This window comes from Mus caroli, chromosome 8 (genome assembly GCF_900094665.2).
Source record: "Mus caroli chromosome 8, CAROLI_EIJ_v1.1, whole genome shotgun sequence".
In the NCBI taxonomy this organism is placed as follows: Eukaryota; Metazoa; Chordata; class Mammalia; order Rodentia; family Muridae; genus Mus; species Mus caroli.
Window position 1 is genome coordinate 63,387,186 of NC_034577.1, and position 27,912 is coordinate 63,415,097.

General features: G+C 48.8%; 1 protein-coding gene across 16 annotated transcripts in view; it reads left to right on the forward strand.

The window, feature by feature from the left end:
- Positions 1 to 27,912, forward strand: part of Myo9b (myosin IXB) — an 86,807-nt gene that overhangs the window by 5,512 nt on the left and 53,383 nt on the right. For 15 of the 16 annotated variants that reach the window (XM_029480413.1, XM_029480418.1, XM_029480415.1 and 12 more), the window contains exon 2: positions 12,189 to 13,083. In XM_029480413.1, coding sequence (XP_029336273.1) covers positions 12,244 to 13,083 — 840 coding nt within the window. In that variant the 5' untranslated portion in view covers positions 12,189 to 12,243. Of the gene's footprint in view, positions 1 to 12,188; positions 13,084 to 18,129; positions 18,556 to 27,912 lie in introns of those variants that run through there. The other variant, XM_029480427.1, reaches the window with a different exon arrangement.

The following is a 27,912-nucleotide window of genomic DNA, read 5'->3' on the forward strand; positions in this document are numbered from 1 at the left end:
TGTAAATGACCTATGGGAAGGGTCATGAGTGCCCTCTTCTGGTGCATCTGAAGATAGCTACAGTGTATTTAGCTATTATAATAATAAATCTTAAAAAAAAAAAAAAAAAAAACAAGATCTCACTGTCATATGGAGATGGAGTCAGGGTGGACATGACTGTGGATGGAGATCTAAAGAATCTGGGGCTGATGGGGACCCAGCCCTTTCCCTGGGCAATGATTCTGTGGTATCTCATGGGTTTAGCAGAAAAAGATGAAGAGATTAGGGGATGGCATGTCACTACAGGTGTCTGGACCCCACTGAGGCTGCAGCTATCTTTCCAGGTCACTGTGCTCACAGCCCTTTGCTAGACCTGTCATGAGCCTTGTGGGCATGGGGAGGAGACAAACTACCATCTCCTGTCCCTGTGAGGCTTCAGTGCAAACCGCCCCCCTCAAGCTGTGTAAATGTCCTGAGGTTCCAGGGGACCCTGAGTTGTGTGACAGTCACTTCTGTTGAAGCTTGCTACTCTGTCTCTGAGAGGTGTGTACTGGGGACATGTCATGTTTTGTAGTGTACAGTGCTGTGCGTTGTGGAACTTGAGCAGTGTCCCAGCCTTGGCCTGTGAAGAGCCATTGACACCCATATTTTCTGGGGTGACGCTGTCCCCTGAGGAGAGAGTCAGCCCAGGGGCAGCAACTGATGTTCATGAGAGACATGCTTTCTACACCACCTGTCCATGCTGGCCCCAGGGCCTGGGCTTTCTTGGTGACATGAGTGATGAGCCCCCATTTAGATGGGTTTCCAGGGGATTAGTTAATGACTGACACCAAAGGTATCCACAAAGGTTCCCCTGTTAGATCCCTTCTCACAGGTCACAGAGGCTGTGCTCTGTCCTAAATGCGGAGCCAGGTCCCTGTGGACTTTTGAGGAGAGTGGTCAGGAGTGTTGGCTTCATGACATTTTGTTGGTGTTATTATTTAGGATTTTATGTTTACTGTTGGGACCAAATCTGGGGCCCCCACCTGCTGGGCAAGGGCTCCACCACAGCAGTAGATCATCCCTATATGTAAACTCCTAAATTCTCCCAAACCTGGAACTTTCTGGGTCACTCACATGGTGCCATGTTTGGAAGATTCCTCACATGGAATCATGGGATGGATTGCCATCCAAAGAGAGACAGTGGGAAATGCTGCAGAGTGTCTCCCTGGGGCTGTGAGGGTGGGAAGGTTGACCAGTGGATGGCAGGGCCCATGTGGAAGCCTTTTGGTTTCTACTTGAGTGGAATCTTCACCATGACTTGTTTTTCTTAAAACACAGGGTGGCCTGGAACTTACAGTCTTCAGTCCCCCTGACTCAGTTTCCCATGCCTGGAATTATAGGCATATATTACTATGCCCATCTCCTATTTTTTATATTTATAAATGTTATAAAAGACAGAAGGATCCAAAATCTAAAATGCTGTGGTTCCAGGCATTTCCCACAGGGGATTCTTGACCTGTAGGAGTCTAAGCCAGTATTTTTGGAGTGGCTACTTCATTCCCATAGCAGCCTATGTGAGATAGAGAGTCCCATGGTGTGATGTCACTGGGTGGGTGAAGGGGTTCTCAGAGCAGAGCTGACTCAGGCTGCACTGTTAGGCTTGAATAGTAATCCTACCACCCTGGGCCCTTAGATGGTTCCAACCATAGGGTCGTAATCTGATCTTTCCTCCTAGGCTATAAATCAACTGCTTTTGAAGGCAGATCAGGATTCCCAGTCACTCTGAGACAGGATGATTAGGATCCTACGGACACTGTAGGCTCCATAGGGAGACCCTGTTTCCGTAGTAAAAAGGGTCAGGTGTGAGTGCATATCTGTCCTCCCTGGGGCCTTGCTACTAGGATTAGACTAGTTATCTCACCAAGTTTAAGTGGAAGGCAGGATGTTGGTACCTTCCATGGTAAGGCTAGTGACAGATGATCTGTGGAAATTCTAGAAAGGTCTACAGCTATGTATGTCCTGTGCATGGAACCCACCTGCTTCACAGTGTCCTTTGCCTTTATTTTGCAGCCCATGGGGCACCTGTAAATGTTCCAGAACCTGGCTACACACAGGGCCTGTCCCCTGACTCCTACTTGCAGCCAGAGCCTGCCTGCTTGTCGTAGGTCTGATAAAGCCACTGTAAACTCCCCTGATACCTGCAGAGACCACTACAGGGGACCCTGCAACCCCTAGACCCTCCATCTGTGCCCACAATGTCCCTATATGACCCAGTGACCGTCTAAGCTCCTTCCCATATTTATGGGGCCTCAGAATCTGACCATTCCTACTTTGCCTCCTCTTATACCAAACTGGAAGCCCTGTTCCTAAACTAACCCCAGATGGCCTATGGCCCTGCCCTCATGTGGTCCCTGCCCCCATGTTCCCTGTGTGCCTGGTTCCCTGCAGCTATGTCCAGCTCTGGCTGCTTCCCTGCCTCCCCACCTCCCTGTCCCAAATGCCCATATTGACACATGGAAGCTGATCATGTCAGTCCTGTCCAGGATGTCTGTGTGACTGTGGGAATGTGCCTTTATTTTGGCTGAGTGTCATTTACCTCCCTCATGGCCATATAGTAACCCAGTACCAGACCCTGAGAATGCTGAGGGGGTGTTCATCTTTTGGAAAGAAAGGTGTGGAGGACACATGCCTGTTAGCCTAGCATTGAGGAAAAGGACCTAGGAAGATGAGGTGTGCTAGACCATCCTGAGCTACAGAAACTCTGCCTCAAAGAAGACAGGTAGATCAGGGCTGGGATTCAGTTGTTGAAAAGCTTTCCTAGGGTACATAGAACCCTGAACTCTATCTCAGCACCACATAAACACACTTTAACATCCAGGCAGGAAGGAAGTCTGGGAATTGGAAGGTTAGCCTCAGCTGCATGGTGATTTGGAGGCCAGCCTGAGCTACATGAGACATTTTTGAGAGAGAAGGAGACAGACAAAACAGATACTGGATTTTTGGGACACAGGCAGGTAGACTCCAGGCAGGGAGATCTACCTTGAAAGATGGCTGTCAGATGGTAATTAAGATGGCCTAGCTCATGCTTGGAGGGGTGTTGTCTCCTGGCCTCAGGAAGGAAGAATGGCATGTTCTGAGCCCTGTTGTGGAGTTAGAGGAGGTTCCAAGGGTGCCTTCTCACATGTTCATACTGGGGAGGCAGAAGGCCACAGCAACGTGCAGGGCTTGCTAGCAACACCATAGAACCACTGCATGTAGAACACCCCATGTCCCCTCTTGGGCACCTAGAGGCAGTGCCAGATTGTTTTAAGTGTCCATAGCCAGCTGTCTTAAAACAGCAAGAATGGAATTTTCTGGCTCTGGAGGCCTTAAGTCCCAAGTCCTGGAGACTGCAGTCTTGAGAGACTCCAGGGGGACTCCTTCCTGCCTCCTCTATATCTGGGACTTGAGTGGCCTGTGGTTCAGGTCTTATCCCAGCAGTCTCCATCTCTTGTGTCCTTTATTATGGCCGTATTTGATACAGGGTCTTGATGAGTAGCCCTGAACTGCTAGACCCTCCTGCCTTAGCATCTCCACTGTGCAGTCAGTCTTGGGGGGAGGTTTTTAAGGTCCTGGCTCAGGTGCTATAAACACAGGAGTGTGCCACCATTCAAGCCGGCCTTGTGTCTTCTAAGAGTGCCAGATACTGCACCTAGGACTTCCTTTGATATCCTCTGGCTTCTTTCACGGCCCTCTTCCCAAGTAGCTTTACACTCTGAGGCTCCAAGTGGATGTGGATCCCAGGGAGCAGCCCAACCAACTGCCAGTCTGAAGGATGGCACCGTGCTGCTGGCTTACACTGAGAGTTCTGGCTGGAAGTTATTATACATTCCTGCCTTCCCTCTGAAGCCTTGTGTCCCTTGGGCATCCTGGGATGTGCCTCTCAGCAGTGGCTGAGCCAAGTAGTTACCTACAGTTCTCCTGGTATTCCCTGTTGGACTTTGGCTGGAGTCCAGCCAATCCATGATTCATTCCTAGGGCCACCTACACTTTTTTTTTTCTTTTCAATGTGTTTGGAATGGAAACTAGGTCCTTCTGAATTGGAGGCAAGTGCTGTAGCACTAGGCTCCATCCCCACAGTTCCTCACTGAGGGTTCTAGGCAGGGACTTCACCCCTGAGCCACGCCCCGAGCCCATCTCTACTTAGGGGAGGGAATTCCTCTTGTGAGCTCCTCCTATGGACCCTGGACTATCCACCTAGAAGCTGAGCTGTGAGATGCTCTGTTAACTCCCAGCTGGCCTTTGCATTGAGACCATCTTATATCTGTGGATCTTTGTCTGGATCAGGGCTGTCCGAGGAGGCTCCTACAGCTGTAATATCTGCAACTGTCAGATCAGCTGCTTTCAGTCATTCATCAGCACATTTTGGATTCTACTTCCAAATAGTAATTAGGTGATGGGTGTGGTGGTTAATGCCTGCCTGTGATCCTAATCCCTCTAGAGGTAGAGGCAGGAGGATGGATTATTCCAGGCCAGCCTTGTCTACATAGTCAGACCCTGTCTGTGGGGTGGGAAGAGGATACAAACACAGACAAATAGAAAAAGAAACTCGGGGAACAGAGAGGAACTGCTGGTTGTGGAGGATCCCCCACCTCTCAGCCCATTCTGCCCTAATGCCAGCTCTCTCCTTTTAGCTGGGGAATGATTTCATCCGCTAAACATGTGGCTTCAAATTATGGCCTTATATAACACTTGAGTCGACTGCCCTGCTCTTTGTGGGTCCCCACTCTGCCTCCTCTGATGAATTCCAGAGTGGCTACCAGAATGTGGATCCAAGCCCAGCTCTTCATGCAGGATGCTTAGCATGCTTAGAGCCTGAAGAGTGGCTGCCTGTGTTCAGCCTGCATCTCCACCCTGGGGCCTCATGTTGTTCTTGCATGGGTCGAAAGTTGCGTTTTCTTGGAGTCAGGCTTGCTGCTAAAAGCTTGGTTGTGTGTATCGTGTGTGTGTGTGTGTGTGTATGTGTGTGTGTGTGTGCAGTGTGTGTTAAATTCATATGCTGCACATGTGTGCAGGTATTCATACATGAGGAGTCCAGAGCAGGCCATCCCTGTCCTCTATCCCTCTCGACTCTGTTTCCTTGAGACAGGATGTCTTCTTGAACCAGATTTGCTGTTGGGTGAGGCTGGCTGGCCATTGAGCTCTTCTGTGTGTCTGTACCACCCCAAATACTTGGGTACCACATGCAGCCAGGCCTGGATTTGTTTGCTTGCTTGCTTGCTTGCTTGCTTGCTTGCTTGCTTGCTTGCTTGCTTGCTTGCTTGTTTGTTTGTTTGTTTGTTTAGATAGTGTCTCACTAGGTAGCTCTGGCTGGCCTGAAACTCAATACCTAGACTACCAGGCTGTCTTCATCTGCTTGCCTCTGCTTTCAGAGAAGCTAGACAGTTGGCTAGACAGGCTAGTCAGTGAAGCCTGAGCTCCCTTATCTCCAATTTCCCAGTGCTGGAGTTATAGGCACATACTCACACTGACTTTCACTTTGGTTTGTTTGTTTGTTTGTTTGTTTGTTTGTTTGTTTGAGACAGGGTTTTTCTGTGTAGCTCTGGCTGTCCTGGAACTCACTTTGTAGACCAGGCTGGCCTCGAACTCAGAGATCCCCCTGCTTCTGCCCCCTGAGTGCTGGGATCAACAGTGGGTGTGCCAGTACCTGAATCTGTGCCTGGCTTTTTATGTGGACTCTGGGCATCCAAACCCAGTACATGACAGGCACTTTGCCCAATGAGCCTTCTCCAAAACCCCAAGGGAACTGTTTTTGAGCAAGTCTTTCAGGAAATGCTCCTGTCACCTTGCAGCTATATCTTTCTTTCCTGCTGTGTGTGTGTGTGTGTGTGTGTGTGTGTGTGAGAGAGAGAGAGAGAGAGAGAGAGAGAGAGAGAGAGAGAGACTGTCTGTCTGTCTACATGCCTGCACTCAAGGTACATGTTGGGGGCTTGGGGGTATGGGATGCCTGGAAGGTAGGGCAAGCACATTAGCTTTGCAGTATTTATTGAGAGCTGAGAAACTGTCATGATGGCACCTGTTTATGATTCCAGCACTCTAGAGACTGAGGCAGACAGAGTGATTCCAGCCAGCCTGGATCACACAGTAAAACAAGAGAGTACACCAGGTACCATGGTCACACTTAGAGTCCTGACACAGTAGCTTGTCCTTTGAATTCATGGCCAGAGTGCACCACACTGGGTGACTCTTGAGACAAATAATAAAGCTGGAGAGAATATAGTTTCTCATGGCCTCCTGCACCTAGCACTGCTCAAGCTCCATGAGACCTAGTGGACTCTACTCCACAGGGGCTTCGGATGTCTTCTGGCTCCATGGTCCCATGTGGACACCCTTTCCTGACACACCAGGGGATTCTCAGCGTACAGGTTTCACATCCACTTAAGACAAGATGTTGGGCCACAGACTGATGAGCTTCCAGGTCCCAAACTGAACATTTCATGAGGAAGGTGTGCTGGAAGCCACAGAAAGCCAGCAAGTCTTCCTGAGAGAGATGTCATGAAGCTTTAGTTCTCAAAACTGTGACTCAGTAGTAAAAATCCCTGTCTCTTAGTGTCTCTGTCTGTGTGTGTAGGTTTTTATCTTTGAGCCAGGCTTTCATTGGTTTAAAACCCTAGGCTCAAGCAGAGCTCCCCTACCCCCAAGTGCTTGTGGGCAGCTAAGCAAAGATTTGAAGCATGAGTACCATGCTGCTTTCAGGAAGGCTTCATCCTTGCATCAGGATGCTCCTGCAGGGGATGGCTAGTGGACAAAGGCTCCCTAGGCAGGTCCCTTGGGAGGGATTTTCCAGGAAGCAGGCACTCTAACATGGGAAAAGAGAGTTGTCAAAGGAACAGTCTCCTAACATGACACTAGCTGACTTCCTTGCCCTCCTCTGCCCACAGCCTGGCAGGGCTACAAGCATTTTGAGCAAGAAACCTTATCAATATCCTTCCCATTTGGGATGGAGCTTACTGAGATAGCTCTGTTAACTTTCCCCATGAGCCTTGTTCCTGGAGCAAGGGCCAGAGCTAGTCACAGAGTACCCCAGCCTGCATCTGAAACATGTCCAGAGGGGCTCAGTCAGGGGTCTTTTGACAAGATAGGTGGCAGTGCCCCAGGATCTAGACAGAACCTATTGACAGAACTTTCTGGCCTTTCCCATGGGAGACAGTCCCTGTTAGATGCTGAGTGGGCAGCAGTGTAACCCCTGGCCACTAGTTTCCAGGCAGCCTGCTGGCAAACAATCCAGGGCTCCTGCCCATGCAGTTAACAGGCACACTGGAGTCACCTCCCAGAATGCAAGCTCTAGGAGGGGTAGTTTTCACTGAACCTAGCTATGAGCAAGTTTCTGTGGTGTTGGGCATGGACCCAAGGGTGCATGTCTGAAGGCTCATGTGTATAAATGTGTGGCAGAGCTTGCATGAGGGCATGTTTGTATGATCTTGTGTGCACAGGGCATGTGTGTTTGTGTATATACTCACGAGCATGTGCATTTGTGGGTCCACAAGCAGTGTGCAGTCAGGTTTCATTTGGCAGATGTTTTCCAATGCACATCATTAGTCTTTGTTGTCATTTTGCAAATATCATGCAGCAGACTAACTAGCTACACCATCACTAGTTGATGTCATCTGCATGACCCCCTGTTGATTCTATAGGGCATCTTTGATTGAAGGTCAACACGCAGTGAATAACTGACATGTAGGTGTATGTGACTGATTAAGGCATAGAATTTCAGTTTGAGTCCCTGTGTTCCTCACACAAAATGTTTTTGAACTCTGGTGGCACCACCTGGAACATTCTATGATTGAGTTTCAGAGTGGCCTGAACTGCCAGGCAAGCATAGCTGTGAACCCCACCCCAGTCCCCTGCTGTGCCCACAGACTCCCAAACCTGTCCTTGCTGAATGAAACAAGGTCTGTCTAGCTGTTGTCCAGGCTGGCCTAGAACTAGGGATCCTCTTGCCTCAGCCTCGCAAGTACTGCTATGCATTACCAAGCCTAGTTTTTATTTTTTGGTCAGTGGGATTTGTTTGACTTTCCATTTTGTTGTTGTTGTTCTTGTTGTTATGCATGTGTTAGTGTTCTGTGGAGCTCATAGGACACATTGTAGGAGTAGGTGCTCTGCTTGAAGCAGAGGCGATCATGAAGATTCAGTTCATGTCAGAATCAGCGGGCACTGTCACCTGCAGTGTTGTCCTCCCTCTGTGGTCCAGGCCATCCTCAAGATCACATCACCTGGTTCTCCGTCTATAAAGGTGTGAACCTGTCACAGGAAGTTTGTGTGGCATTGTAGGTTGTGGTATAAGCCTGCTACTATGACCAAGATCAGAAGCACATGGGTCTCCTGACCCTCCATTTCATGTCACCCGGAAGCAACCAGCAGCCAGCAGTCAGCTAGCTTCCTGTGTGGCTAGCTGGGTTTTAGAGAATGGAATATACACCCTGAGTACTTCCATTTTATTGAAATTGTGTAAAATTCACAATTGAAAGCAGACAGTTCCTCAGTAGTTCAGTGTTGTGCAACTCTCACAGCTGTCCATTCCAGAACTTGTCCATAGCCCTAGAATACCCATCACTCCAACCCTTGGCAGCCTCTGTTTTCCTTCCTGCCTTGGTAGACTGGGTTGTTCTGGATATTGCTTGTTAGTGGTGTCACACACACGCACACACACATGCTCATACTGTCTGTGCTGGGATATTTCTTTATTTCTTTGGGTTTTTTTTTTTTTTCATGCAGACCAGGCTGGCCCAAACTTCCTGTTTAACCAAGGATGTCCTTGTATTCCCGATCCTCCTGCCTCCACTGCCCCAGTGCTGGAGTGGCAGGTGCAACCACCTTCAGACTACATTTTGGAGGATGGAACCCAGGACTCCACATGCTAGGTAGTCACCCTGCCAGCTGAGCAATAGCCACATCATGTTTCCTGACTCCACCCATGTGCTGTGGACTAGTGCAACATTTCTACCGTACCTGAGGGCTGTTCCCCCTGTGGTTGGACTATATTTTATTTACCCATTCATCATCGGTGTGTTTCTGCCTTTAAATGCAAGCCACACTGTATACAGTCCCGTCCTGGGATTTGAATTCCTGAGCTTTGGGGTGTAGAAGAGCAGAATTGCCACATCTGTGTGTAGTGTTTGGGGGCCAGTGTTTTTCCAGTTTTGTGGTTCTATCTAAGTATCAGAGGGTGGTACCTTTTGGTGCCTGTGCTATGTTGAAGTTGTCCATCCTCTGGCTATGGCTGCTATGGTGGTTTCTAGCTTAGGGATCTTAGAAACACAGTGCTAGGGATGTTCACCTGCCTCCTTTGTTTCTCTAGAGAGATTCATAGAGAGTGGGAACGACTGGGATCTGCTGGATTAAAAATGATTAACATTTAAACCAACTTCCAGGGGCCAGTGAGATGGCTCAGCGGGTAGAGGTGCTTACTGCTAAACCCAGTGATCTGAGTTCAATCCCCAGAACCCGAATGGTGGAATCCTGCAAATTGTCCTCTGACACGCACTTGTGCATCATGACACAGGTGCAAACAAAATATGGGAAGAAACAAATGTCCAAAGGCCTGTGGTGCACAACTGGGACCCTAGCACTCAGGAGGCAGAGGCAAGACCTAGACCACAGGACCTTGGCTGGCCAGGCCACAGTGTGAGACTGTCTTGAAACTACAACAACAACTAAAACCAGAACAGGACCCTCCAGAAGCAGAGGCAGGTCTGTGGATTGAGCCAGCCTGATCTACATAATGGGTTCCAGGGTACCCAGGTCTTCATAGTGAGACCTATCTAAAAAGACGGACCCAAAACTGAGCAACAACAAAAGTATGTGTATAGAGTCAACCAGTAACATGATATGTGCATACATATGTGCATACATATGTGTGTGTGTGTGTGTGTGTGTGTGTGTGTGTTTGCCTGTTCACACCTGCTTGAACTCTTGCTATGGTGCACAGTTGGAGGTCACAGGACTTTTGAGAGAGAAGTTTTCTCTCCTTACTTTTCGTTGTTGTTGTTGTTTGATTTTTTTTTTAAGACATGGTCTCTTGTATCCTAAACTTGCCTCCAACTTGTTGTATATGTGAGGCCGACTTTGAACTCATTGATCCTTCTGCTTCTGACTTCCAAATGCCAAGGTGACAATAGTGTGCCACCCCACCTAACCTCTGCCTTGTTTCTGAGTCACAGTCTCCCGTTTCTGCAGCAGTGGTGCTGTGTACCCCGGGCAAGCTGGGCCTTGAGCTTCTGAGTGCCTCCTATCTCCTCCTGTCTCACTGTGGAACTACAGACTTGGACGGACACATCTGGCTCTCTGTGTGGGCTCCAGGAATCCAATCTAGTTGTCAGGCACTTCTGCCCTTAGGGCCATCAACTTTTGGTCCTGAAGACAGTAAACCATGTCTAGATGTCTTTTATTTTTTAATTTTTTTTTAATGTTTATGTGTGTTTTGTGTGTATATATGTGTCTGTACCACTGCATTCCTTTTGATAGTTAGGACGTTTAGAAATAAAGGCTGCAGAACTGGCACTGGTAGCTCTTCCAAAGGACCCAAATTTAGTTCCCAGCACCCACATGGCTGCTCACAACCATCTGCAACTGCAGTTGCAGGTGATCCAGCGCCCCCTTGTGACCTCTTTGGGCATTAGTGGTATTGATCCACAGATGGGAGTTATGCAGATTGTGGATCTGGCTGGGTGTGTTTGGACTTTGCCTACTTGAGTGTTTGTTTCCTGCTGTTTTGAAACACTGTATGTTGAAGGCCTATAGGCTTGTGCTGCCAAGTCACACTTCTGCAAAGTCAGAGGCCAGCAACATCTGCAAGTGGCTATGAGGCAAATATCACAGCCTTGTCTGACCTTGGGTCTCTCTGGTTGCACACTTTTTTTTTAATTGTGAGATAGAGTCATGCTGAATTATCTTTTAATTCATATCCTCCTGTCTTACCCTCCCCAGTAGCTGGGATGATAGATTTGTCCTATCGAGTGTGCCTGTATACATTGAACAAATATTCTATTTTGCAAGCCTGGGGATTGAACCCAGGACCTCAAGAATGCCTGGCAAGTTCCCCACCACTAAGCTGGACCTCATCCTCAAATGACCCAGATTCCACCTAAACATGTGGTCTTCTAGCTGCTGGCTGGAAGGGAAGAGACAGCTCCTTAATAATGTGGGAAAGACTCGAAAGTGAAGCTTGTGTCTTGTGTGCCTTGAGCATTCCCATGGTGCCTGTGGGAACCAATGCTGTCGCCCTGTCATGGGGAACATCTTTCAGCATGTCTCTCCTAACACTTCACAGCTCAGGATCCCAGAGCTGATGTCATCCCTCGACTGCCAGTCCAACCCTTTAGGCTTGTGCTGTCTAGTCACACTTGTTACTTCTGCAAAGTCAGAAGCAAACAAATGTCCGGAAGTGGCTTAGAGACAAATATTGCAGCCTTGTCAGCCCTCAGTCTCTTTTGTGACCATTCTGTTTTAGTATTATAGCAAAAGCAGCCACACACAGTATTTCTGCCTTAGAATAAAACTTTATTTATAAAAACAGGCTGCGAGACACCACACTCTTCTAGTGGCCAGTCTGTGAGTGAACTCCTCTTCATCCTTCAGAACCCCTCTTTCATGTCAGCGCTCCTTTGAAAGCTCCTCAGCTCCCGAGGATAATTATTCCTCCTGGTTTTCAGTCACTGTTGGGGTTGCAGACCAGCTTCTCCTGCTGATCTTTGAGCAAAGGCCTCATTTGTCTTCAGTTGGTACACAGTGGGCTCATGCACTTCACCCATACTGATGTGCTTCTTGCTTCAAGATACCACCCGGGCTGCTACCAGCATCAACTCTTATTCCTTGTTCTGCAGGCTTCAGGAGTAAATGCATTTTATTAAAAATAATCTTTTTCATGGTTGGGGCATGGCTCCTGAGTAGAGCCCCTGCTTAGAATTACTTAGTGAGGGGCTGTGGCTGTGACTTGGGTAGAGCTCCTGCCTAGAATTTGCCCTCCACTCCCAGGTGTGGTGACTTTGCTCAGGGGTATTGCCCTGGCTTATCTATAGGAGGCTCTGGATTCCGTTATTTTTGTCACAAAGCAGGTAAATGGGAGGTACTTGGGTCCTCACATAAGAGCAGTTGGTGGCTTCTAGTATGAACTGCCTTGGTTGGTTCTGCTGTGGGTTTGGAGCCGTGTGCCAATGTGATCACCAAGCTAACCCCCACCTTTCTTCCAGTTGTAGGAGGTGTGCACCCGCCGGTGAGGCATGCTGAGGCCAGGAGGCCGGCAGTATGAGTGCGCACGAGGCTGGCAGCTCGGGCCGTCGGCAGCAGGCCACCTACCACCTGCACATCTACCCGCAGCTGTCCAGCGCTGGGAGCCAGACCTCATGCCGTGTGACCGCCACCAAGGACAGCACAACAAGCGATGTCATCCAAGATGTGGTGGCCAGCCTACACCTGGATGGCTCAAAGCACTACGTGCTGGTGGAGGTGAAGGAGTCAGGCGGGGAGGAGTGGGTGTTGGATGCCAGCGACTCACCTGTACACCGAGTGCTACTGTGGCCTCGGCGAGCTCAGGACGAGCACCCTCAGGAGGATGGCTACTACTTCTTGCTGCAGGAACGCAATGCTGATGGCAGTATTCAGTACCTGCCCATACAGCTGCTGGCTCAGCCTACAGCTGCATGTCGCCTGGTGGAGCGAGGACTGTTGCCAAGGCCTCAAGCAGACTTTGATGACCTATGCAACCTGCCAGAGCTGACTGAAGCCAACCTGCTGCAGAACCTGAAGCTGCGCTTCATGCAGCAAAAGATCTACACATACGCGGGCAGCATCCTGGTGGCCATCAACCCCTTTAAGTTCCTGCCCATTTACAACCCCAAGTATGTGAAGATGTATGAGAACCAACAGCTGGGCAAGCTGGAGCCACATGTGTTCGCTCTGGCCGATGTAGCCTACTACGCCATGCTGCGCAAACACGTGAACCAGTGTATCGTCATCTCTGGTGAGAGTGGCTCTGGCAAGACACAAAGCACCAACTTCCTCATCCACTGCCTCACAGCGCTCAGCCAGAAGGGCTATGCCAGTGGCGTCGAAAGGACCATCCTGGGCGCAGGGCCTGTGCTGGAGGTGAGCACCAGGGCCTGGAGGTGAAGGGCAAGAGATGGAGAGTGCTGGCCTGCTGCCCAGCTCTGTGTGATGCTGAGTCTTCCCAGTAATCACTAAGCATGTGCAAGCCACATGTCCATCCCAGAGTGCACTGCACTTGTATGCCTCCCAGGTTCTACACCTAGTACCACAAAGAGAAAGTGCACACTGGAGTCAGTTGGATGAGGCAGGACAGCAGGCTTAGTGTCAGCTCCTTAGAACAATTCCGACCATAAATTTGGGGTGTCAAGGCTACCTCCATCGGTCCTGGCCCTGGGGTGGCTGGAATGTGAGGACAGCCTTGGGCCGTGCATTTTACCCAGAGGCATTTATAGAACTTGAGGGAGGCTGTGTCTCCAGGCTTGGCCAGGCCAGACCTCAGGTCTGAGAGCATCCAAAATGGGAGATGGGAGCAGCGGGGCTCACATGTCTTTGGTGTTCATCTGCCCTTCAGGTCCTGGGCCAACAGATTGATGTGCTCATGTTGAACATCACAGGGCATCCCAGGGGTGGCAGGGAAATGGTGCTACAGCATATTGGAGGGAGACCACTTCGGATTCCGCACCTTATGCCTGCTGCCCAGGATCCCAAGTAACTAAATTTCACGGGAGACATTAATATTTCACTGTGGGCAAGCCTTCTGGGCATGGGTGACAGAAGAGATGAGTGAGTAAACCCAGCTCTGGGCATTTTAAGGCAAGATATCAACATGTCTCAGGTCATAGTACATGAAGGTCAGAGGTGACTGTGGACTGGGATCTGCAGCTCTCGAGTTGAGGTCCCAGAAACCGCTCCACTTGGCTCTTCTCTTTCCCTCTCCCATTCCCTCTCTCTCTCTCTCCCCCTCTTCCCCTCTCTGTCTCTTTCTCTTTCTTACTGATAAGTGTTTATTTGTTGTGTATGTGTGTGGTGTATATGTGTATGTATGCATGTATGCAAAAGTATGCTGGTGTGTGTGTGTACACATGCATATGTATGTGTATGTATGTGCATGCATGGGTGTTTTGCTTGCATTCTGTCTGTTCCTGGTGCCTGCAGAAACCAGCAGAGGCATCAAATTCCCTGGAACTAAGTTATGGGCAGTTGTGAGCTTCCATGAGGGTGCTGGGAATCGAACCTAGGGCCTCTAGAAGAGCAGCTGGTGCTCTTAACACTTTAGCCATCTTGCCAGCCCTTCTTTCTCAATAGGCTTTTCAAAAAGTCAATTAATTTTATAAGTGGATATGTGTGTGCCATAGTGCACACCTAGATGTCAGCAGACAACTATCTGAGGTTAGTTTTCCCAGGTTAGTGTGGATCCTAGGGATCGAACTCAGATCACCACATGCCTTACCCACTGAACTACATTGCTGGTGCCAGTGGGCTTTGGTTCTTTTTCTTTTGTTTTGTTTTCTTTCTGAGACAGGGTCTCACTTTGTAGCCCCTGGCTGTCCTGGAACTCATTTTGTAGATCAGGCTGGCCTCAGAACTCACAGGGATCCACCTGCCTCTTCCTCTAAAGCTCTGGGGTGCAGGCTCTGTGTCCAGCTGACTGGAGGCTGGTCCATGTGGGGACTAGGGGTCAGCAGAGTGCTTTCCTTAACAGCACAAGGACTTGGGTTTGACCCACAGAACCCTGGGAAATGCTGGGCATGGCTGTGTACAAATTCTAGCACTAGGGGCAGAAACAGGAGGCTGGGGCTTGTGGGCCAGCCAGACTAGGGTAAGGGCTGAGCTCCAGGCCAGGGAGAGGCCTGCCCCAGAGGATGCCAGCAGTGTCCCAGGTATGACACCCAAGCCTCCACATGCTGCTCACTTGCATGCATGTACACCAATCCATGCACAGACTTTGAAAGATCAAATGGGGCTAGAGAGATGGCGCAGCAGTTAAGGGAACGTAGTGACCTTGCAGAGGACCAAAGTTCAATTCCCAGCACCCACCTGATTTGTCACTGCCATTAGTAATGCCAATTCCAGAAGATCTGGTCACCAAGAGCTCCTACACATGCCATGCACATAAACTCATGCAAACAACCACACAGAACAAAAAAATATATATAGGCAATGTTTTTTAAAAGGCAAAAATGGAAATATGGGGAACACATTTAATGAGTTCTTCCCTGTCATTGTCCCTAAGCAGATTCTCAGTGATGTAGAGATTGGCATGGGAAAAGTTTCAGGAATGTGTGGCCTGGAGGGTCTTGAACCAACTCTACCCCCACCCCTGCCCCATGAGTGCCAAACCAGAATGAGGCATGACCCCGATGTTGGAGACTTCTTTATCCCTTAGGGTCCCTGGAGTAAGGAGCTGCAGTTGGTGGCCCCCATTGACCTATGACCTCTTGCTCCCACCTCCCCTACCTCCCACCCTGTATGGATGGCTGCTGTCTGATGTGCAGATTCACTACAGTTGCTTCTAACCTGCTATGTTCATCTAGGTTCCTCTTCCACCAAGATCATTATAGGCCATCATGTGAGGTCACAGGACTCAGATTCGCACCAGCTTGGGTGTTGGTTCTGCTTTTTGCTCAACAAGCCAAAGGAAGGTTCAGCATCCCATGGTGCATAAACTTAAAAAAACAAACCAACAAACAAACAAACAAAACACACTGAGTGACAGAAAAGGTGTTCTCTGCCAAGCTCAGTAGCTCATACTTCTTGTCCCAACACTTAGCAGGCTGAGCCAGGAGGATCTAGAATTTAGGGTCATCCTTGACTACTTAGAGAGTTTGAGGCCAGTCTTGGCTACACCTGACTTGGCTACCCTGACTTGAAAAGAGAAAAATAATTTAAGTTTCCTTTTGGTTCTGGCTTCTCCAGCTTGTATCCATTCATCTGTGCAGATCAGCCACCTATCACACAAATACAGAAGCCTCCCTCTGTTTTAGCCTCAGTTACCAACAGTCAACCATGATCTGATAAGAAATGGAAAAGTCCCTAAAGACTGGACTGTTGTAGGGTTTTTTGGTTGTTTTGTTTTGATTTGTTTGGCTATCTACATGTAGCCTTGGCTGTCCTGGAACTCGCTCTGTAGACTCTTCTGCCCTTGAATTCAGAGATCCTCCTGCCTTTGACTCCTAAGTATTGGGGTTAAAGGTGCTTGCCACTACCACCTGGCGGTTTGTAGGTTTTAAATTGAGCTTGTTCTGTGTGGCATGGCACAATTCCTGGACATTTTACCTCATTCATGAGCATGGCCCCTGTGCATGTGGTGCTATGCTGCAGGTGCCTTGGTCATGAAGGTTCATAGTCTCTTGGCACTTGTGTTCAGGTGGCCATGTTTTCCATGCTGAGGCAAGAGTGGTGCTATTGGAAGCATCACGCAGAGCCTGCAGAAACCCTCTAATTGAAAAGGTGAAAGCCCAAGGGTAAGGAAGGGGAGGCATGAGCTAAAGGGGGCCCTCATTGTTGTAAGGTAGCCAATCTGGGTGTTTTGTTATAGCTACAGAACATAGGTTCCTACAACCCTGTTTCCAAATGAGCTCACCCTTCCACATCCTGGGCCAAGGGTTTAGGTGTGAATCATGCGGGGGTCACACACTTGTCCACAGTGGCCCCCATAGACTAACTACTGGTGACACTCAATGGCTTTGTTCTCAGGGGTCAGTTACCAGCTCCATAATTATCTCAGGACCTGTCATTCTCTTGTGCTGGTGAAGCCACTACCAGCCTCTTCATTCATTGCTGAAATGCCCCTCAGTGATGCTGGCACAGCACTGACTATTGTCACTGTCAGTCGTGTAGTGATTGGTAAGAGTCAGGTACCAGTCCCGCTGGCTTCCTTCTTGGGCCTCAGCCACAGAACACCCTGAACCACAGTCTCTGGCAGTCTTGAACTGGGGAGAACAGTGACCTTGGTGGCCTTGCCGGGTTCTAGATGAGCCAGAGCCAGCTCCATGGAGGGCAGTCAGCATACTTCATGCAGTGCCCATCAGCTCAGGGGCTCCCTGCACAGTGCTCAGAGCTGTCCTTCTGAGCATTCCCAGCTTCCCTCCACCAGGGGCCAGGAGCACTCCTGTAGACATGACACAAGAACACCTGAGAATGCCCAGTGTCCCCTGCATCACCTCCTGCCTGAACACTGCCCAGAGTCACCCTCAGAGACAGAATTCTACCAGAAGGTTACCCTTTTTCTGTTTGAAATTTTAATTTATCTTATTTATTTACTTATTATTTTGAGGCAGGGTCTCACTGTGGCTCTGCCTATCCTGGAAATCTCTGTATAGACCAGTCTGGCCTTGAACTCAGAGAAATCCACCTGCCTTTCCCAGGTGCTGAGATTAAAGGAATGTACATCACACCCAGCCTGATTTATATTTCTTTCTTTTATCTATTTTTCTAATTTCATTTATAATTATGTGTGTTGGGTGAGGTTTGTACATGTGAGCACAAGTTTTTTTGTTTTGTTTTGTTTTATGTTTACTTTGAGACAGGTACCCATGTAGCTTAGACTAGCCTCAAGGCTATGTAGCCAAGGATGACCATGGATTCCTAATCTTCCTGCCTCTACCTCCCTAGTGCCCTACAGATATGTACCACGTCAAATATGACTCCCTTCCTTCCTTTCTATGTTGCCAAAGCTGGTCCTAACTTGTCCACCACCACCACCACCACCCCACCCCCGCACTTCCTCTTTTGAGTACTGCATGAAAGGCACTGACCAACAAATCTAGCAAGACCATGTTAGCTGAAACTGTGAGGCCTCTTTTCCCTTGTTACAGCTGCCAGAGCTCAGGTCTTGTTATACCTTGGGTCACAGGTTAACCCAGCTCATGTGACTTTCTAGCCTCTCATTCCTGTCCTCTTAGGGTCCCACACTTTGGCCTGTGCATAGGCCAAAGATAACATGCAGCTTGCAGTGTCAGGGACTTTTTCTCAGCTCCCCAAAAGGAGAAGTTGGGCTTTGAGGTCAGGGTGTCACTGGGCCTTTCTGTCCTCTCAGGCCCGAATGCAGCCTCACAGTGCAATACTGGACAGAAAACAGGAGGACTCCTATGGAAAGGCAGGGGTCTATCAATCAGTGTCCCTGCATGCCCGGGATAGTTGCCATTTCAAAGAATGTAGGGACAACATGAACCAGGGCATTCTCTAGTAGGCAAGCAGTAGGCCCTCAACATACTGCCTATCTTCAGAAAGGAGACACTTGTGTGAGCTGTTGGCTGCCTGAGCTTCCAAGGGCAGTAAGACATCTGGAAGCTTTGTGAGCCCAGTGGGTTGTTACTCTTGATGGGCACAGCACCCCTTGACAGCTCAGCAGAGTCACCTAGGACATCGGTCATGGGGTTTACCCTGAAGTATGCCCGAGACATGGCTTCACTCCAGGGAAGCAGGGCACAGACTGTCTGGCCCTGGCATGGCCCCAGTTGCTGCTGGCATGTGAGGGACAGCATGGCTCTGATTCTGAAAGCAGAAATGAAACATGGACCCACATCTTTTCCCTGGGTTTGGCTTCACACACAGGCCCTGCCACACCAGGTGAGTCTGAGGGAGGGAAATAGCCCACAGCTTTAGCCACCATAGATACTTTTACTCCAGAACAGGAATGGGTCTTGAAGCTGCTGCTGCCTCCTGCTCAGGGCCAGGGTTTGTGACCCTGTAAACCAGGCTCCACTCTCCAAGGACCGCAGGACCTTTGCCCACTGGTCATGGTTTCCCTGAGGTATGGTGGCTTGGCTCTGCCCAACCACAGGGACATGGACTCATTGATATGAGAAACCAAAGATCTAGGTGAAGATGTTGGCCAGATTGACTCGGGTGAAAAGTTCTGGAGTTGGGAGTACCTCAGCCTATGTAGTAGGGGTGTTTATCAGCCTTGATAGTGACAGGTTAAATGTGTGCTTCAGCTTGTGTGGCAGCAAGTGACTGTCAGTGTAGCACTTGGAAGCCAAGGAAGGAGGAATTTGAAGCCAGCCTGGATTACATTGTGAGGCCCCTGTCTCTGTCAACCAAGAGTGCAGCTCAGCAGCTGCTGTTGGTCTGAGGGGGAATTTCTAAAATGTCTTGTTTTAGAGATTTGTCCCTAGGTGACATGTTGGTAGCTGATGGGAGTTGGTGACATCATTGAGTCTGTGATTAAGAAGAGGTTAAAGGTCCGTAGTCCAGTTCTCTGGCTCAGGTTTGGCCACATGGCCACTTGCTGTTCCATGTGCTTGTGCTGTAGTGTGGTATGGGCAGGATTCCCCTGGCCAGCACAGACTCAGAGCTCACCCTGTGGCTCAGCACTCCGGAGGGTCTCAAGCTAAAGCTGTACTTTACAAAGTCAATACTTCAGCCCAGTGACACAGCATTGTCTTGGTTTGCTTTCTGGTGCTGCGATGAGCACTATGACCAGAAGCAGTGTAGGGAGGAAAGAGCTTGTTCCATGCTATAGATTATAGCCTGCCGTTGACAGACACCGAGGCAGGAGCTTGAAGCAGAGAGAGGAATGCTGCTTACCAGCTGTCCCCAGGCTATTGCTTGTCTTCCCTGACTTCTTTCTGTCTTTCTTTCTTCTTTCCCTTCTTCCTCTCTTTCTTTCTTTCTTCTTCTTTTTTTTTTTTAAATACATCCATACCATTAGCTGACTTTGGAACTCAACTATATAGACCAGGCCAGCCTTGAACCCTGTAGAGTGCTGGGAGGATTTAAGGCATCACAGTCAGTACTCATCTGCCTTCCTTATATAGCTTGTCTGCCCACTTGCTTAGGAATTGTATCGCCCACAGTAGACTGGCCCCTCCTCCATCAGTTAGCAGTTAAGAAAATGCTCCACAGACATGTTCACAGGCCAGTCTGTTGGAGACAATTCCTCAATTGTGGTTTCTTCTCTCTGGGTTTGTCATGTTAACAAAATCAACTGTCACAATGCCATCTGGTACATTCAGTGTTGTACAACCATCACCTCTATCTTACCCAGAATATTCCATCTCCCACAAAAGATCCCCTGTCCATATCAGTTATCAATGCCCACTGCTCTTAAATCTAATTCCTGTCTCTGGCTTTGCCTGCTATGGCAGGTTCATATGAGTTTCATCACTTATCACGTGACCATTGGTCACTCAAAAGCATGTTTCCAGGATACATCTGTGTTACAGGGTGTGTTGAAGTTTTGCTTGTTTTTCATGGCTGAGTAATATTCCACCCTGTGGTCAGATACCACTTGGTTCCTTTGCTTGCCAGCTATGTCACCATTTCATTCCTTAGCACAGCTGGCTACAATTAGGCTCCCCTGCCAGAGAAATCTCTACCCTTCAGGGTTCACCACTAGAGCAATGCTGTAGGATCAAGGAGTATAGTCACTGCTTACCCACATGGAACAGCATACCCTGTAGCAGCCTGATGAGGGTGACTTGAGGGCTGGAGTACCCAAGCATCCATGGGTAGGAGCATGTGTCCACATGTAAAGCCCACCCTGCTAAGAGGCTGCGTTCAAGGGCAGCTTGCCTCTTGGAGTTTTGGGGTGGGGAGGGGTAGAAGCAGATAAGACCAGTGGCTAAGAAGGGCTGATCTTAGTGCAGTGAAGTAGGGGTCGCAGATGGCTGCAGTAACCATTTGGAGGATTTTAGTCAACTGATAGCTCATCTAAGGTAGAACAGAAACTCAAGGACCCTCTTGACTTCCTTAGAAGGTACCTGATCCTGGGTTGGCAAGATGGTTTAGTGGGTAAAGGAGCTTGCTGCCAAGCTTCAGGACCTGAGTTCAAGCCCTGGGTCTTGCATGGTAGGAGGAGAGAGCCTACTCCTGGAAGTTCTCTTCTGACCTCCACAAAATAAATAAAAATAATGTTTCAAAATTTAAACATGGAGGGTGTTGTGGATAGCTGGGAGCAATGAAGATCATGGTGTTTGCTAGGGAGGCTAATGTATATGGGGCTGAGTAGTGGGGGCTGAAGGGCATTTCCTGGGAGGTGATGTAGTCATTGAACAAGTCAGGATCACTAGATAGCCACTGTGGAGGCAGGAAGGAACAATGTGACTTAAGCCTTGGGATCTAATGCCCTTGAGGGATGGATGGACAGATAATCAGATACATAGAGATCCAGAGCAGAATGCAGAACTAGGGGCTGTGTGGACCACATGGAGAGAAAGCAGTCTAGGGGACCCCAGGGTTGTAGGATGTCTCAGGACAAGCAGGTCCCATGTGCATGAGGGTGTGCCAGAGAGTCACACAAAGATCATACCTCTTGTCCTTCCTGCTGTCCATGTTTGGAGTTGTATGCCCTGCCTGACAGTTTCCAGTCATAATGCAGTGTGTCCAGATGTCAATTGGGCCCTGCTAAGAGCCACTGGACTTTGAACAGCTGGCAGAAGTGCGGAGAACTATCACAGGGCCTCCAGTTTGGGTGCTCCCAGGAAGCCGTATTTTGTAGTCCATCAAGTCACATGTCTTCCTGCACCCATGAGATCAGTGACAGGAATTCCCCCACAAAGGTTTTATGCCAGACTGTCCTCAGGGTCAGTAGGCTTCCTTTGGACTTCCCCCTTCCTTTACCGTCCTTCAGCAGGGTCTCATAGAACCCAAGCTGGCCTCATATTTGTCCTATAGTTGAGAATGACTCCTGATCCACTAGCTTCCACCTCCTAAGTATCAGATTGACAGGCATGACAGGCCTAGTTTATGTGGTTTTGGGAATGGAAGCTCGTGTGAATGTTATTTAAGCCCTCTGTCCGCTGAGCTATAAGTACCATACCAACTAAGCTACAGTCACTCTACCAACCAAGCCACATCCCCAGCCCAGTGCAGGTTTTCTTGCAGGCAGTGGACATCAACCCCTTCTAACCAGTTTTTATTTCTGGGCTTCAGTTTTTCATGGTTAACTGCAGTTTGGAAATACTAAGTGGAAAAATCCAGAAATGAGCAGTTTTGGGTTTCACCTTTTCTTTTGTGTAAGAAGCCTTTAGGCTTAGTGAGTTTTCAGAAAGAGCTAATGTGAATGTTGGGTTTGGTTCTGCCTGTGCTTGTGGGTGTCCACGGGAAGTCTGAGATACTTGGTTTTACTTACCAACTTGCAAAGTCTAGAATCAGCTATGAAGGTGGTATCTGGATCTCATTGGCCTGTGGTAACTGTCTTGTCTTGATTGTGCCATTGAAGTGGGAAGAAACACCAGTCTTGGTGGCACCATCCCTTTGGGTTTGGGTCCGAGACTGAGTGAAGAAAGCAAGCTGAGTACAGTGTGATGCACTTGTTCTGCCCGCTGCTAACCATGTGTGTGACTAGTTAAACAGCATCCTTGACTCCCACAGTGATGGATGCTATTCCTGGGACTGGGAACCAAGTCCTTCTCCCCCAGGACTATTTTCTTAGGGTATGTTATCATCACAGCAGGAATGGACACTAGGGCAGAGTGGTGGAAAAGATTTGCAGTGGGCAAGAGGCTTGGCCCAGGGTGGTGCAAATAGTCTCCCCATGAGGGGCTGAGGTTGTGGCTCAGGTCTAGTATTTGACTAGCATTCACAAGGCTCCAGGTTCCATCCTGAGATGGATATACACACAGAAATATACACAAATAGACATCCTTTTTTGTCATTATTTTTCATTGTATGACAAAACATCTGACTGAGGTGGACCAGTTAAAGGTTTGTTTTGGCTCTGGGTCTGAGAGGGTCAGTCCATGGTGGGCTTTGGGTCTGAGATGAGTGAATGCTTGTGGTGCAGTCATTCAGGTCTCTGGCTACATTGGGACCAAGCCACAGGACTGCCATTTCCTAGGCATTCTCACACAGTCACTCACAGCACTCATGTGTCCAGTGTGCTGAGCACCAGGAAGACTTGGGAGTGTGCAGAGTCACTCCTTAAGATACTGAGGAATGACTATACTTCCACGTACATATAGAAAAGTCTAGAGCCCTGGAAAGATGAATTGTCATATGCCATGTGTATTTGCTTGGCTCCTGGTTCCTGGCACCTGTGTCACAGATGCTCAATGCAGAAACCTGTGTGTACAGTGGGCACTCTCCCCTGGGTCTTCTAACAGTGTGGGCGAGTTGGGAAAGGAAGTCTTGGAAGTAGGTGTTTGTTCCATGGTATCTAGAGGCTAGGTTTGTCCATGCAGGAGTCTCAGTGGTAGCAGATAACTTTACAGTACTGTGACTGGCCAGGGCAGGGTTATCTCCATGTGTCTGTCTGTCTGTCTGTCTGTCTACCTGTCTGTCTTGTCTGTCTGTGTGTAAGGGGTATACAGTCCAGAGAACAGCCTTAGGTATCTGTCTTCAAGTACCATCCACCTTCATTTTAGAGACAGGATCTCTCAGTAGCCTGGACCCTGCCCACCAGACTAGGCTGGCTCTGGCTATTAAATCCAGGAACCCTCCTGTCTCTGTTTACTGGGATTACAATCCCAGCCTCCATGCTGGCTTTCTCTTATGTTGGTTTTGGGTGCTAGGCTCAGGCTCTCATACATACATAGCCATCACTTTACCAATGTCTACTAAGTCTACCAAGCTCACTTTCTTATGAACTATCTACCATCACTACATCCCTGCCTTGAAGAGTCTCCTGGAAATTTCAGTCTTGCCTTCACACTTCCTGCCAAGGACATGGAGGCCACCAGGCCCAGAGACTGACCATGACTCTGGAGTTCCTCCCCTTTACTCTCCCATCATCCCTGCTCTTGTTTCCTGACTACCTTCACACTAACATGAGGATCATGACAGTAGCCTGTGGGCACCTGGAGTCATGGCCAGTATCTGTGGTGTCTGATGTGCCCATAGGGGCTCTGAGACATGCAAGGACACGATGAAAGTCATAACCAGGGTTAGTAAGGTAGGGATTCCTGCCTTGCCACACACTAGGAAGGAGTAGTGACTGGGCCATCAAGTTCCTGACTGTGGTACCTTTACCCAGCACTTGAGGCAAACCAACAGGCTGCCTGCACACATCCTACCTCAAGGACATTGGGAGCCAGAGAGCAGTAGGGACCTACAAGAGTCAGTGTATCTTCAGAAAGAAGGGAGAGAGTGAGCTAGCAGCTGGCCAAGCAGGAAGGGTGTGGGGTGGATGAGGAAACATAACTAACAGGTGTGTGTCCCAGGACCATTCCTAGAGAGGTGTAAGGGTCGGAAAACTGCTGAAGGAAGACCCCAGACTCAGATAGTATACAAAAACAAAGAGAGTTTATTCTGCAGAAACAACTAGCAAGCTAGCTAGGGTCAACCATTGTTCAAAATGGCAGCACAAAGACATTCGAGACCCTTTTATAACAGAACTGCTTAATAACTTCTAAGATAACAACAGACTTCTAAAATTTAGGGCTCCTTCCAAGGGATTACAGAGACCATTAACCAAAGGTCACAAAGAAGATAAACACCACCAGGCCACAGGTGCAAACACAGGAGATAGATATTGACTGGGTTTATCTATACAAAACTACAAGGACAGCTTAGTTGTAGTTTTTAACTTTCTATGAACCTGTAAGCTAGTAACAAATGATGAGTGTTTAGCCATATAATTGTTCCTAGTGGACATGCATGTAGACATTCTCTGTTATAAACCTCTTTTTCAGTTTATGACCTGAATTTATGTGCAAACTCATAGTGAGCTTTTTACCATGTGAACACACACTCTGGAAGTCCTACAAGTGCTGAGAACAAAAGACAGACAGAGAGACCTTTCTTGTTTCTCTTCCTGAGTATTAGAGAAGTGCAATTCCTTGCCTTGCCAGATAGAACAAAGGCCACTTTACCCAGCCTCCTGCTGTTTTATTATGAGGTGCTAAACAGAGACTGCAGCTTCTCTTCTCAGAGCAACCCAGACAGGCTGAACAGCTGCAGAAGCAAAGTACATTACACTTATGATAGATAGCAAATGGTTTATGGCCTAGTTTCTGAGTGGAGACAAAATGGAATAAAAAGGACTCTTCAGAGGTATGCAGAAGCCATATATGGACAGCTTCAGAGTGGCTCTGAGTAGCCTTTGGCAGGGGACAGCTGTGCACTCCAGGTCTGCCCTGCAGCCTCCCAGCTTCTCCCTGGTGCACCCCTCTAGGGGAGGGGAGGGGAGGGGAGGGGAGGGGAGGGGAGGGGAGGGGAGAGCCTTTGCTTGCCTCAAGGCTATTTCAGACCTGGGGGAAGTTACATTTTTGGAAACACCACATCTAAGAGTTGAGTGAAATTATGGGGTATAGTTTAAATACCCAAAAAAGGTTTCCTTGAGCTGGGTACAGTAGGACACGCCTGTTATGCCAGTGCCTGAGAGTTTGAGGCAAGTTTGGCACTGTCCCCAAAACATATCAAATGTCTCAGAAGGAATGCACAGGGCCTGTGTGAGTACTGTTCTGTGCTGCTTTGCCAAAGGACCAGAGTGTGCTATCACAGAAAGACCCACACTGGTTCTCCCCAACTGACTCCCATCTACCTCACCCCCACCAGAACTCCTGAGCCACTAGACCTGTGTGCTGACTTCCCCCTCAGACAGCAACACCCCCCTCCCCAGATCTCCTGGAATCTACATGACCAGGTAAAGAGAAGCAGGGTGCAGCACACAGATGTGCAGTCCAGCAGCTACTTGAAGTTGATACAAGACAATCATGAGGTCAAGGTCAACTTCAGCAAAGGCTAGGTTTGAGGCCAGCCAAGGTATGTGAGAGCATTTAAAAAACACAAGAAGTATATCTACTCAAACTTGTGGGGTGAGAGTGGCAAGCAAGTTGTTGGTCAGAGACATCATGTTTCAGTATGGGGTACATTGTTATCTCTAGGTTCCAAGGCCCAGTGTATGATGTCAACTGAGCACTTGGTTTGTCTCTCAGCATTTGCAAGGAAGGGAGCTCTTAAGCATTCTTCCCAACCAGGAAGAAAGGAGAAGATAGGAATTGGGAAGGAGATGTGTGTTCCTGGATGGTAGTAATCACTCCACATCAAAACTCAGCTCCCACCTTACAGACAGACACTGTGGTTTTTGTGTTATGCATGTGTGGATGGGTCTGTGATTCTTGGCAATTCTAGGCTGGGCTCTATCTACTGAGCCAGTTCCCAACACCTCACTCGTGGCGCACTTTTAAAAGACAAAAAATTTATCTCATATGCATTAGTGTTTTGCCTGCACGTTTGTCTGTGTGGCGGGATTAGATCCCCTGGAACTGCACTTACAGACAGTTGTGAATGGCCATGTGGATACCCAGGTCCTCTGAAAGTACATCCAGCTCTTTTAACTGCTGAGCCATCTCTCCAGCCCTCAGCACTTTTAATCTTAGCAGTGAATAGACAAAAGCAGGTAAAACTTTGGATTTGTTGCTAGTCTGATCCATAGAGCAGGTTCCAGGCTAGCAGGGGCTCTGTAGTGAGATATTGTCTCTAGGAAAGAAACACGGAAAAAGAATCCAGGGGGTAAGGTCCTTCACACACAGCACCACTCCCCATTTTGTTAGTGGAACCCTGTTCAGGTTGGTACCTTTGCCTCTGTCCCCCATCTCGGAACACTAGCTGTCATTATGCCTTCTGAAGACTCTGAAAGCTGCCCAGTCTCGACCAGTGTGCAGGCAATGACACCTAAAAGCGGTTCAAAGCCAGGTTCCCCAGGACACTGCACCCACATTCCTGGAAGGTGACTTGTTGAACTGCCTCTTTCCCTCAGTTTCCCTGGTATGAGTGGTACAGCCAGGCTTGTTTCTTGTCAGTGTAGTTGAGAGCAAGAACACTTAGCCCCATAGTTCTCCTCTGTATGTTCCTGTAGCAGGGGAGCAAAGACAGGGTAGCAGATGGCGGCTGGAGCGCTGTGGTGTGGTTCAGAGTTTCGACCGTCACTGGGGTATGGAAACCCTGCTGGGCAGACAAAATGTGGAGATGCTAAACTGCATTTACCCTGTGCAGCTGTCAGGTGCTGGGCTCAAGGGAAGTGCTGTTACACCACTCGGGGATGGGAAAATGCAGCCTAAGGTGTGGAAGAAGCTGAGGTGTCCAGTTGCCACTAGAAACTGTGCAGAGGAGTCGTAAAGGTTGGGGACCCATGACCTGTGATGAGGAGCCCAGGGACAGGGGCTCCCAAACTCCTGGACATCCAGATGCTGCTGGGTCTTGGGGAGTTAGGAACAGAAGAGGACCACAAGCTGAGGAGCCTGGGGCCAGGAGGAGAAGGAACTCCAGTTTAGCTCTAGATTGTCTTTAGCTTAGCAGCGGTTGTCCAGGAGCACAGGAAGGCCTTCTGCAGGAGACCTAGGCAGTGGGGATCTGTAGACAAAGACCTTCTCCATGCTCCCCATGGAGGTTCTTGATGAAAGAGACAGTCCTTGGTTCCAACCTGTTTATTGAGTGCTCATCATGGAAAATGGGTACATACCATGCCCTCAGGGAGGACCACAGATTAAATACTTATTGCAGTAAGGAATATAAGCTTATTGGCTAAACCCTAGGGGCCTCTAGATACCTCATTAGCATGAAGAACTCTGTTTTGATCTCTGTGACCATAGGTCACATTCCTATGTAGGGAGTGTGGTCATGTGATAGGGGCCTGGTCAGAAGCAGGTGAGCACACTCAACATTATCAAGTTGCCTGGCATGGTCCACTGCCCCACACTGTGGTTGGTGGCCACTGTCAGCAGTGTCGTGAGATAACAGGTGTCAATCAGGAGAGTGGCATGTGCCTGTCATTCTTGCCTCAACAGATGAAAATATCATGGAGGCTCAGTGCCCAAAGGCCCATTGTTTACCCTCAGCACTGCAAAATAATTTGGGCCCAGCAAGATGGGCCAGTGGTAAAGGTGATTGCTGCCAAGCTTGAGACCCTGAGTTCAATCCCTGAGACCCAAATAATGGAAAAACAACTAACTCCTGCAAGTTGTCCTCTGACCTGTATGTGCAATGCCCCCCCCCCAATAAATTAATCAAAACCTAAATTACCATCACACACACTTCATAGAG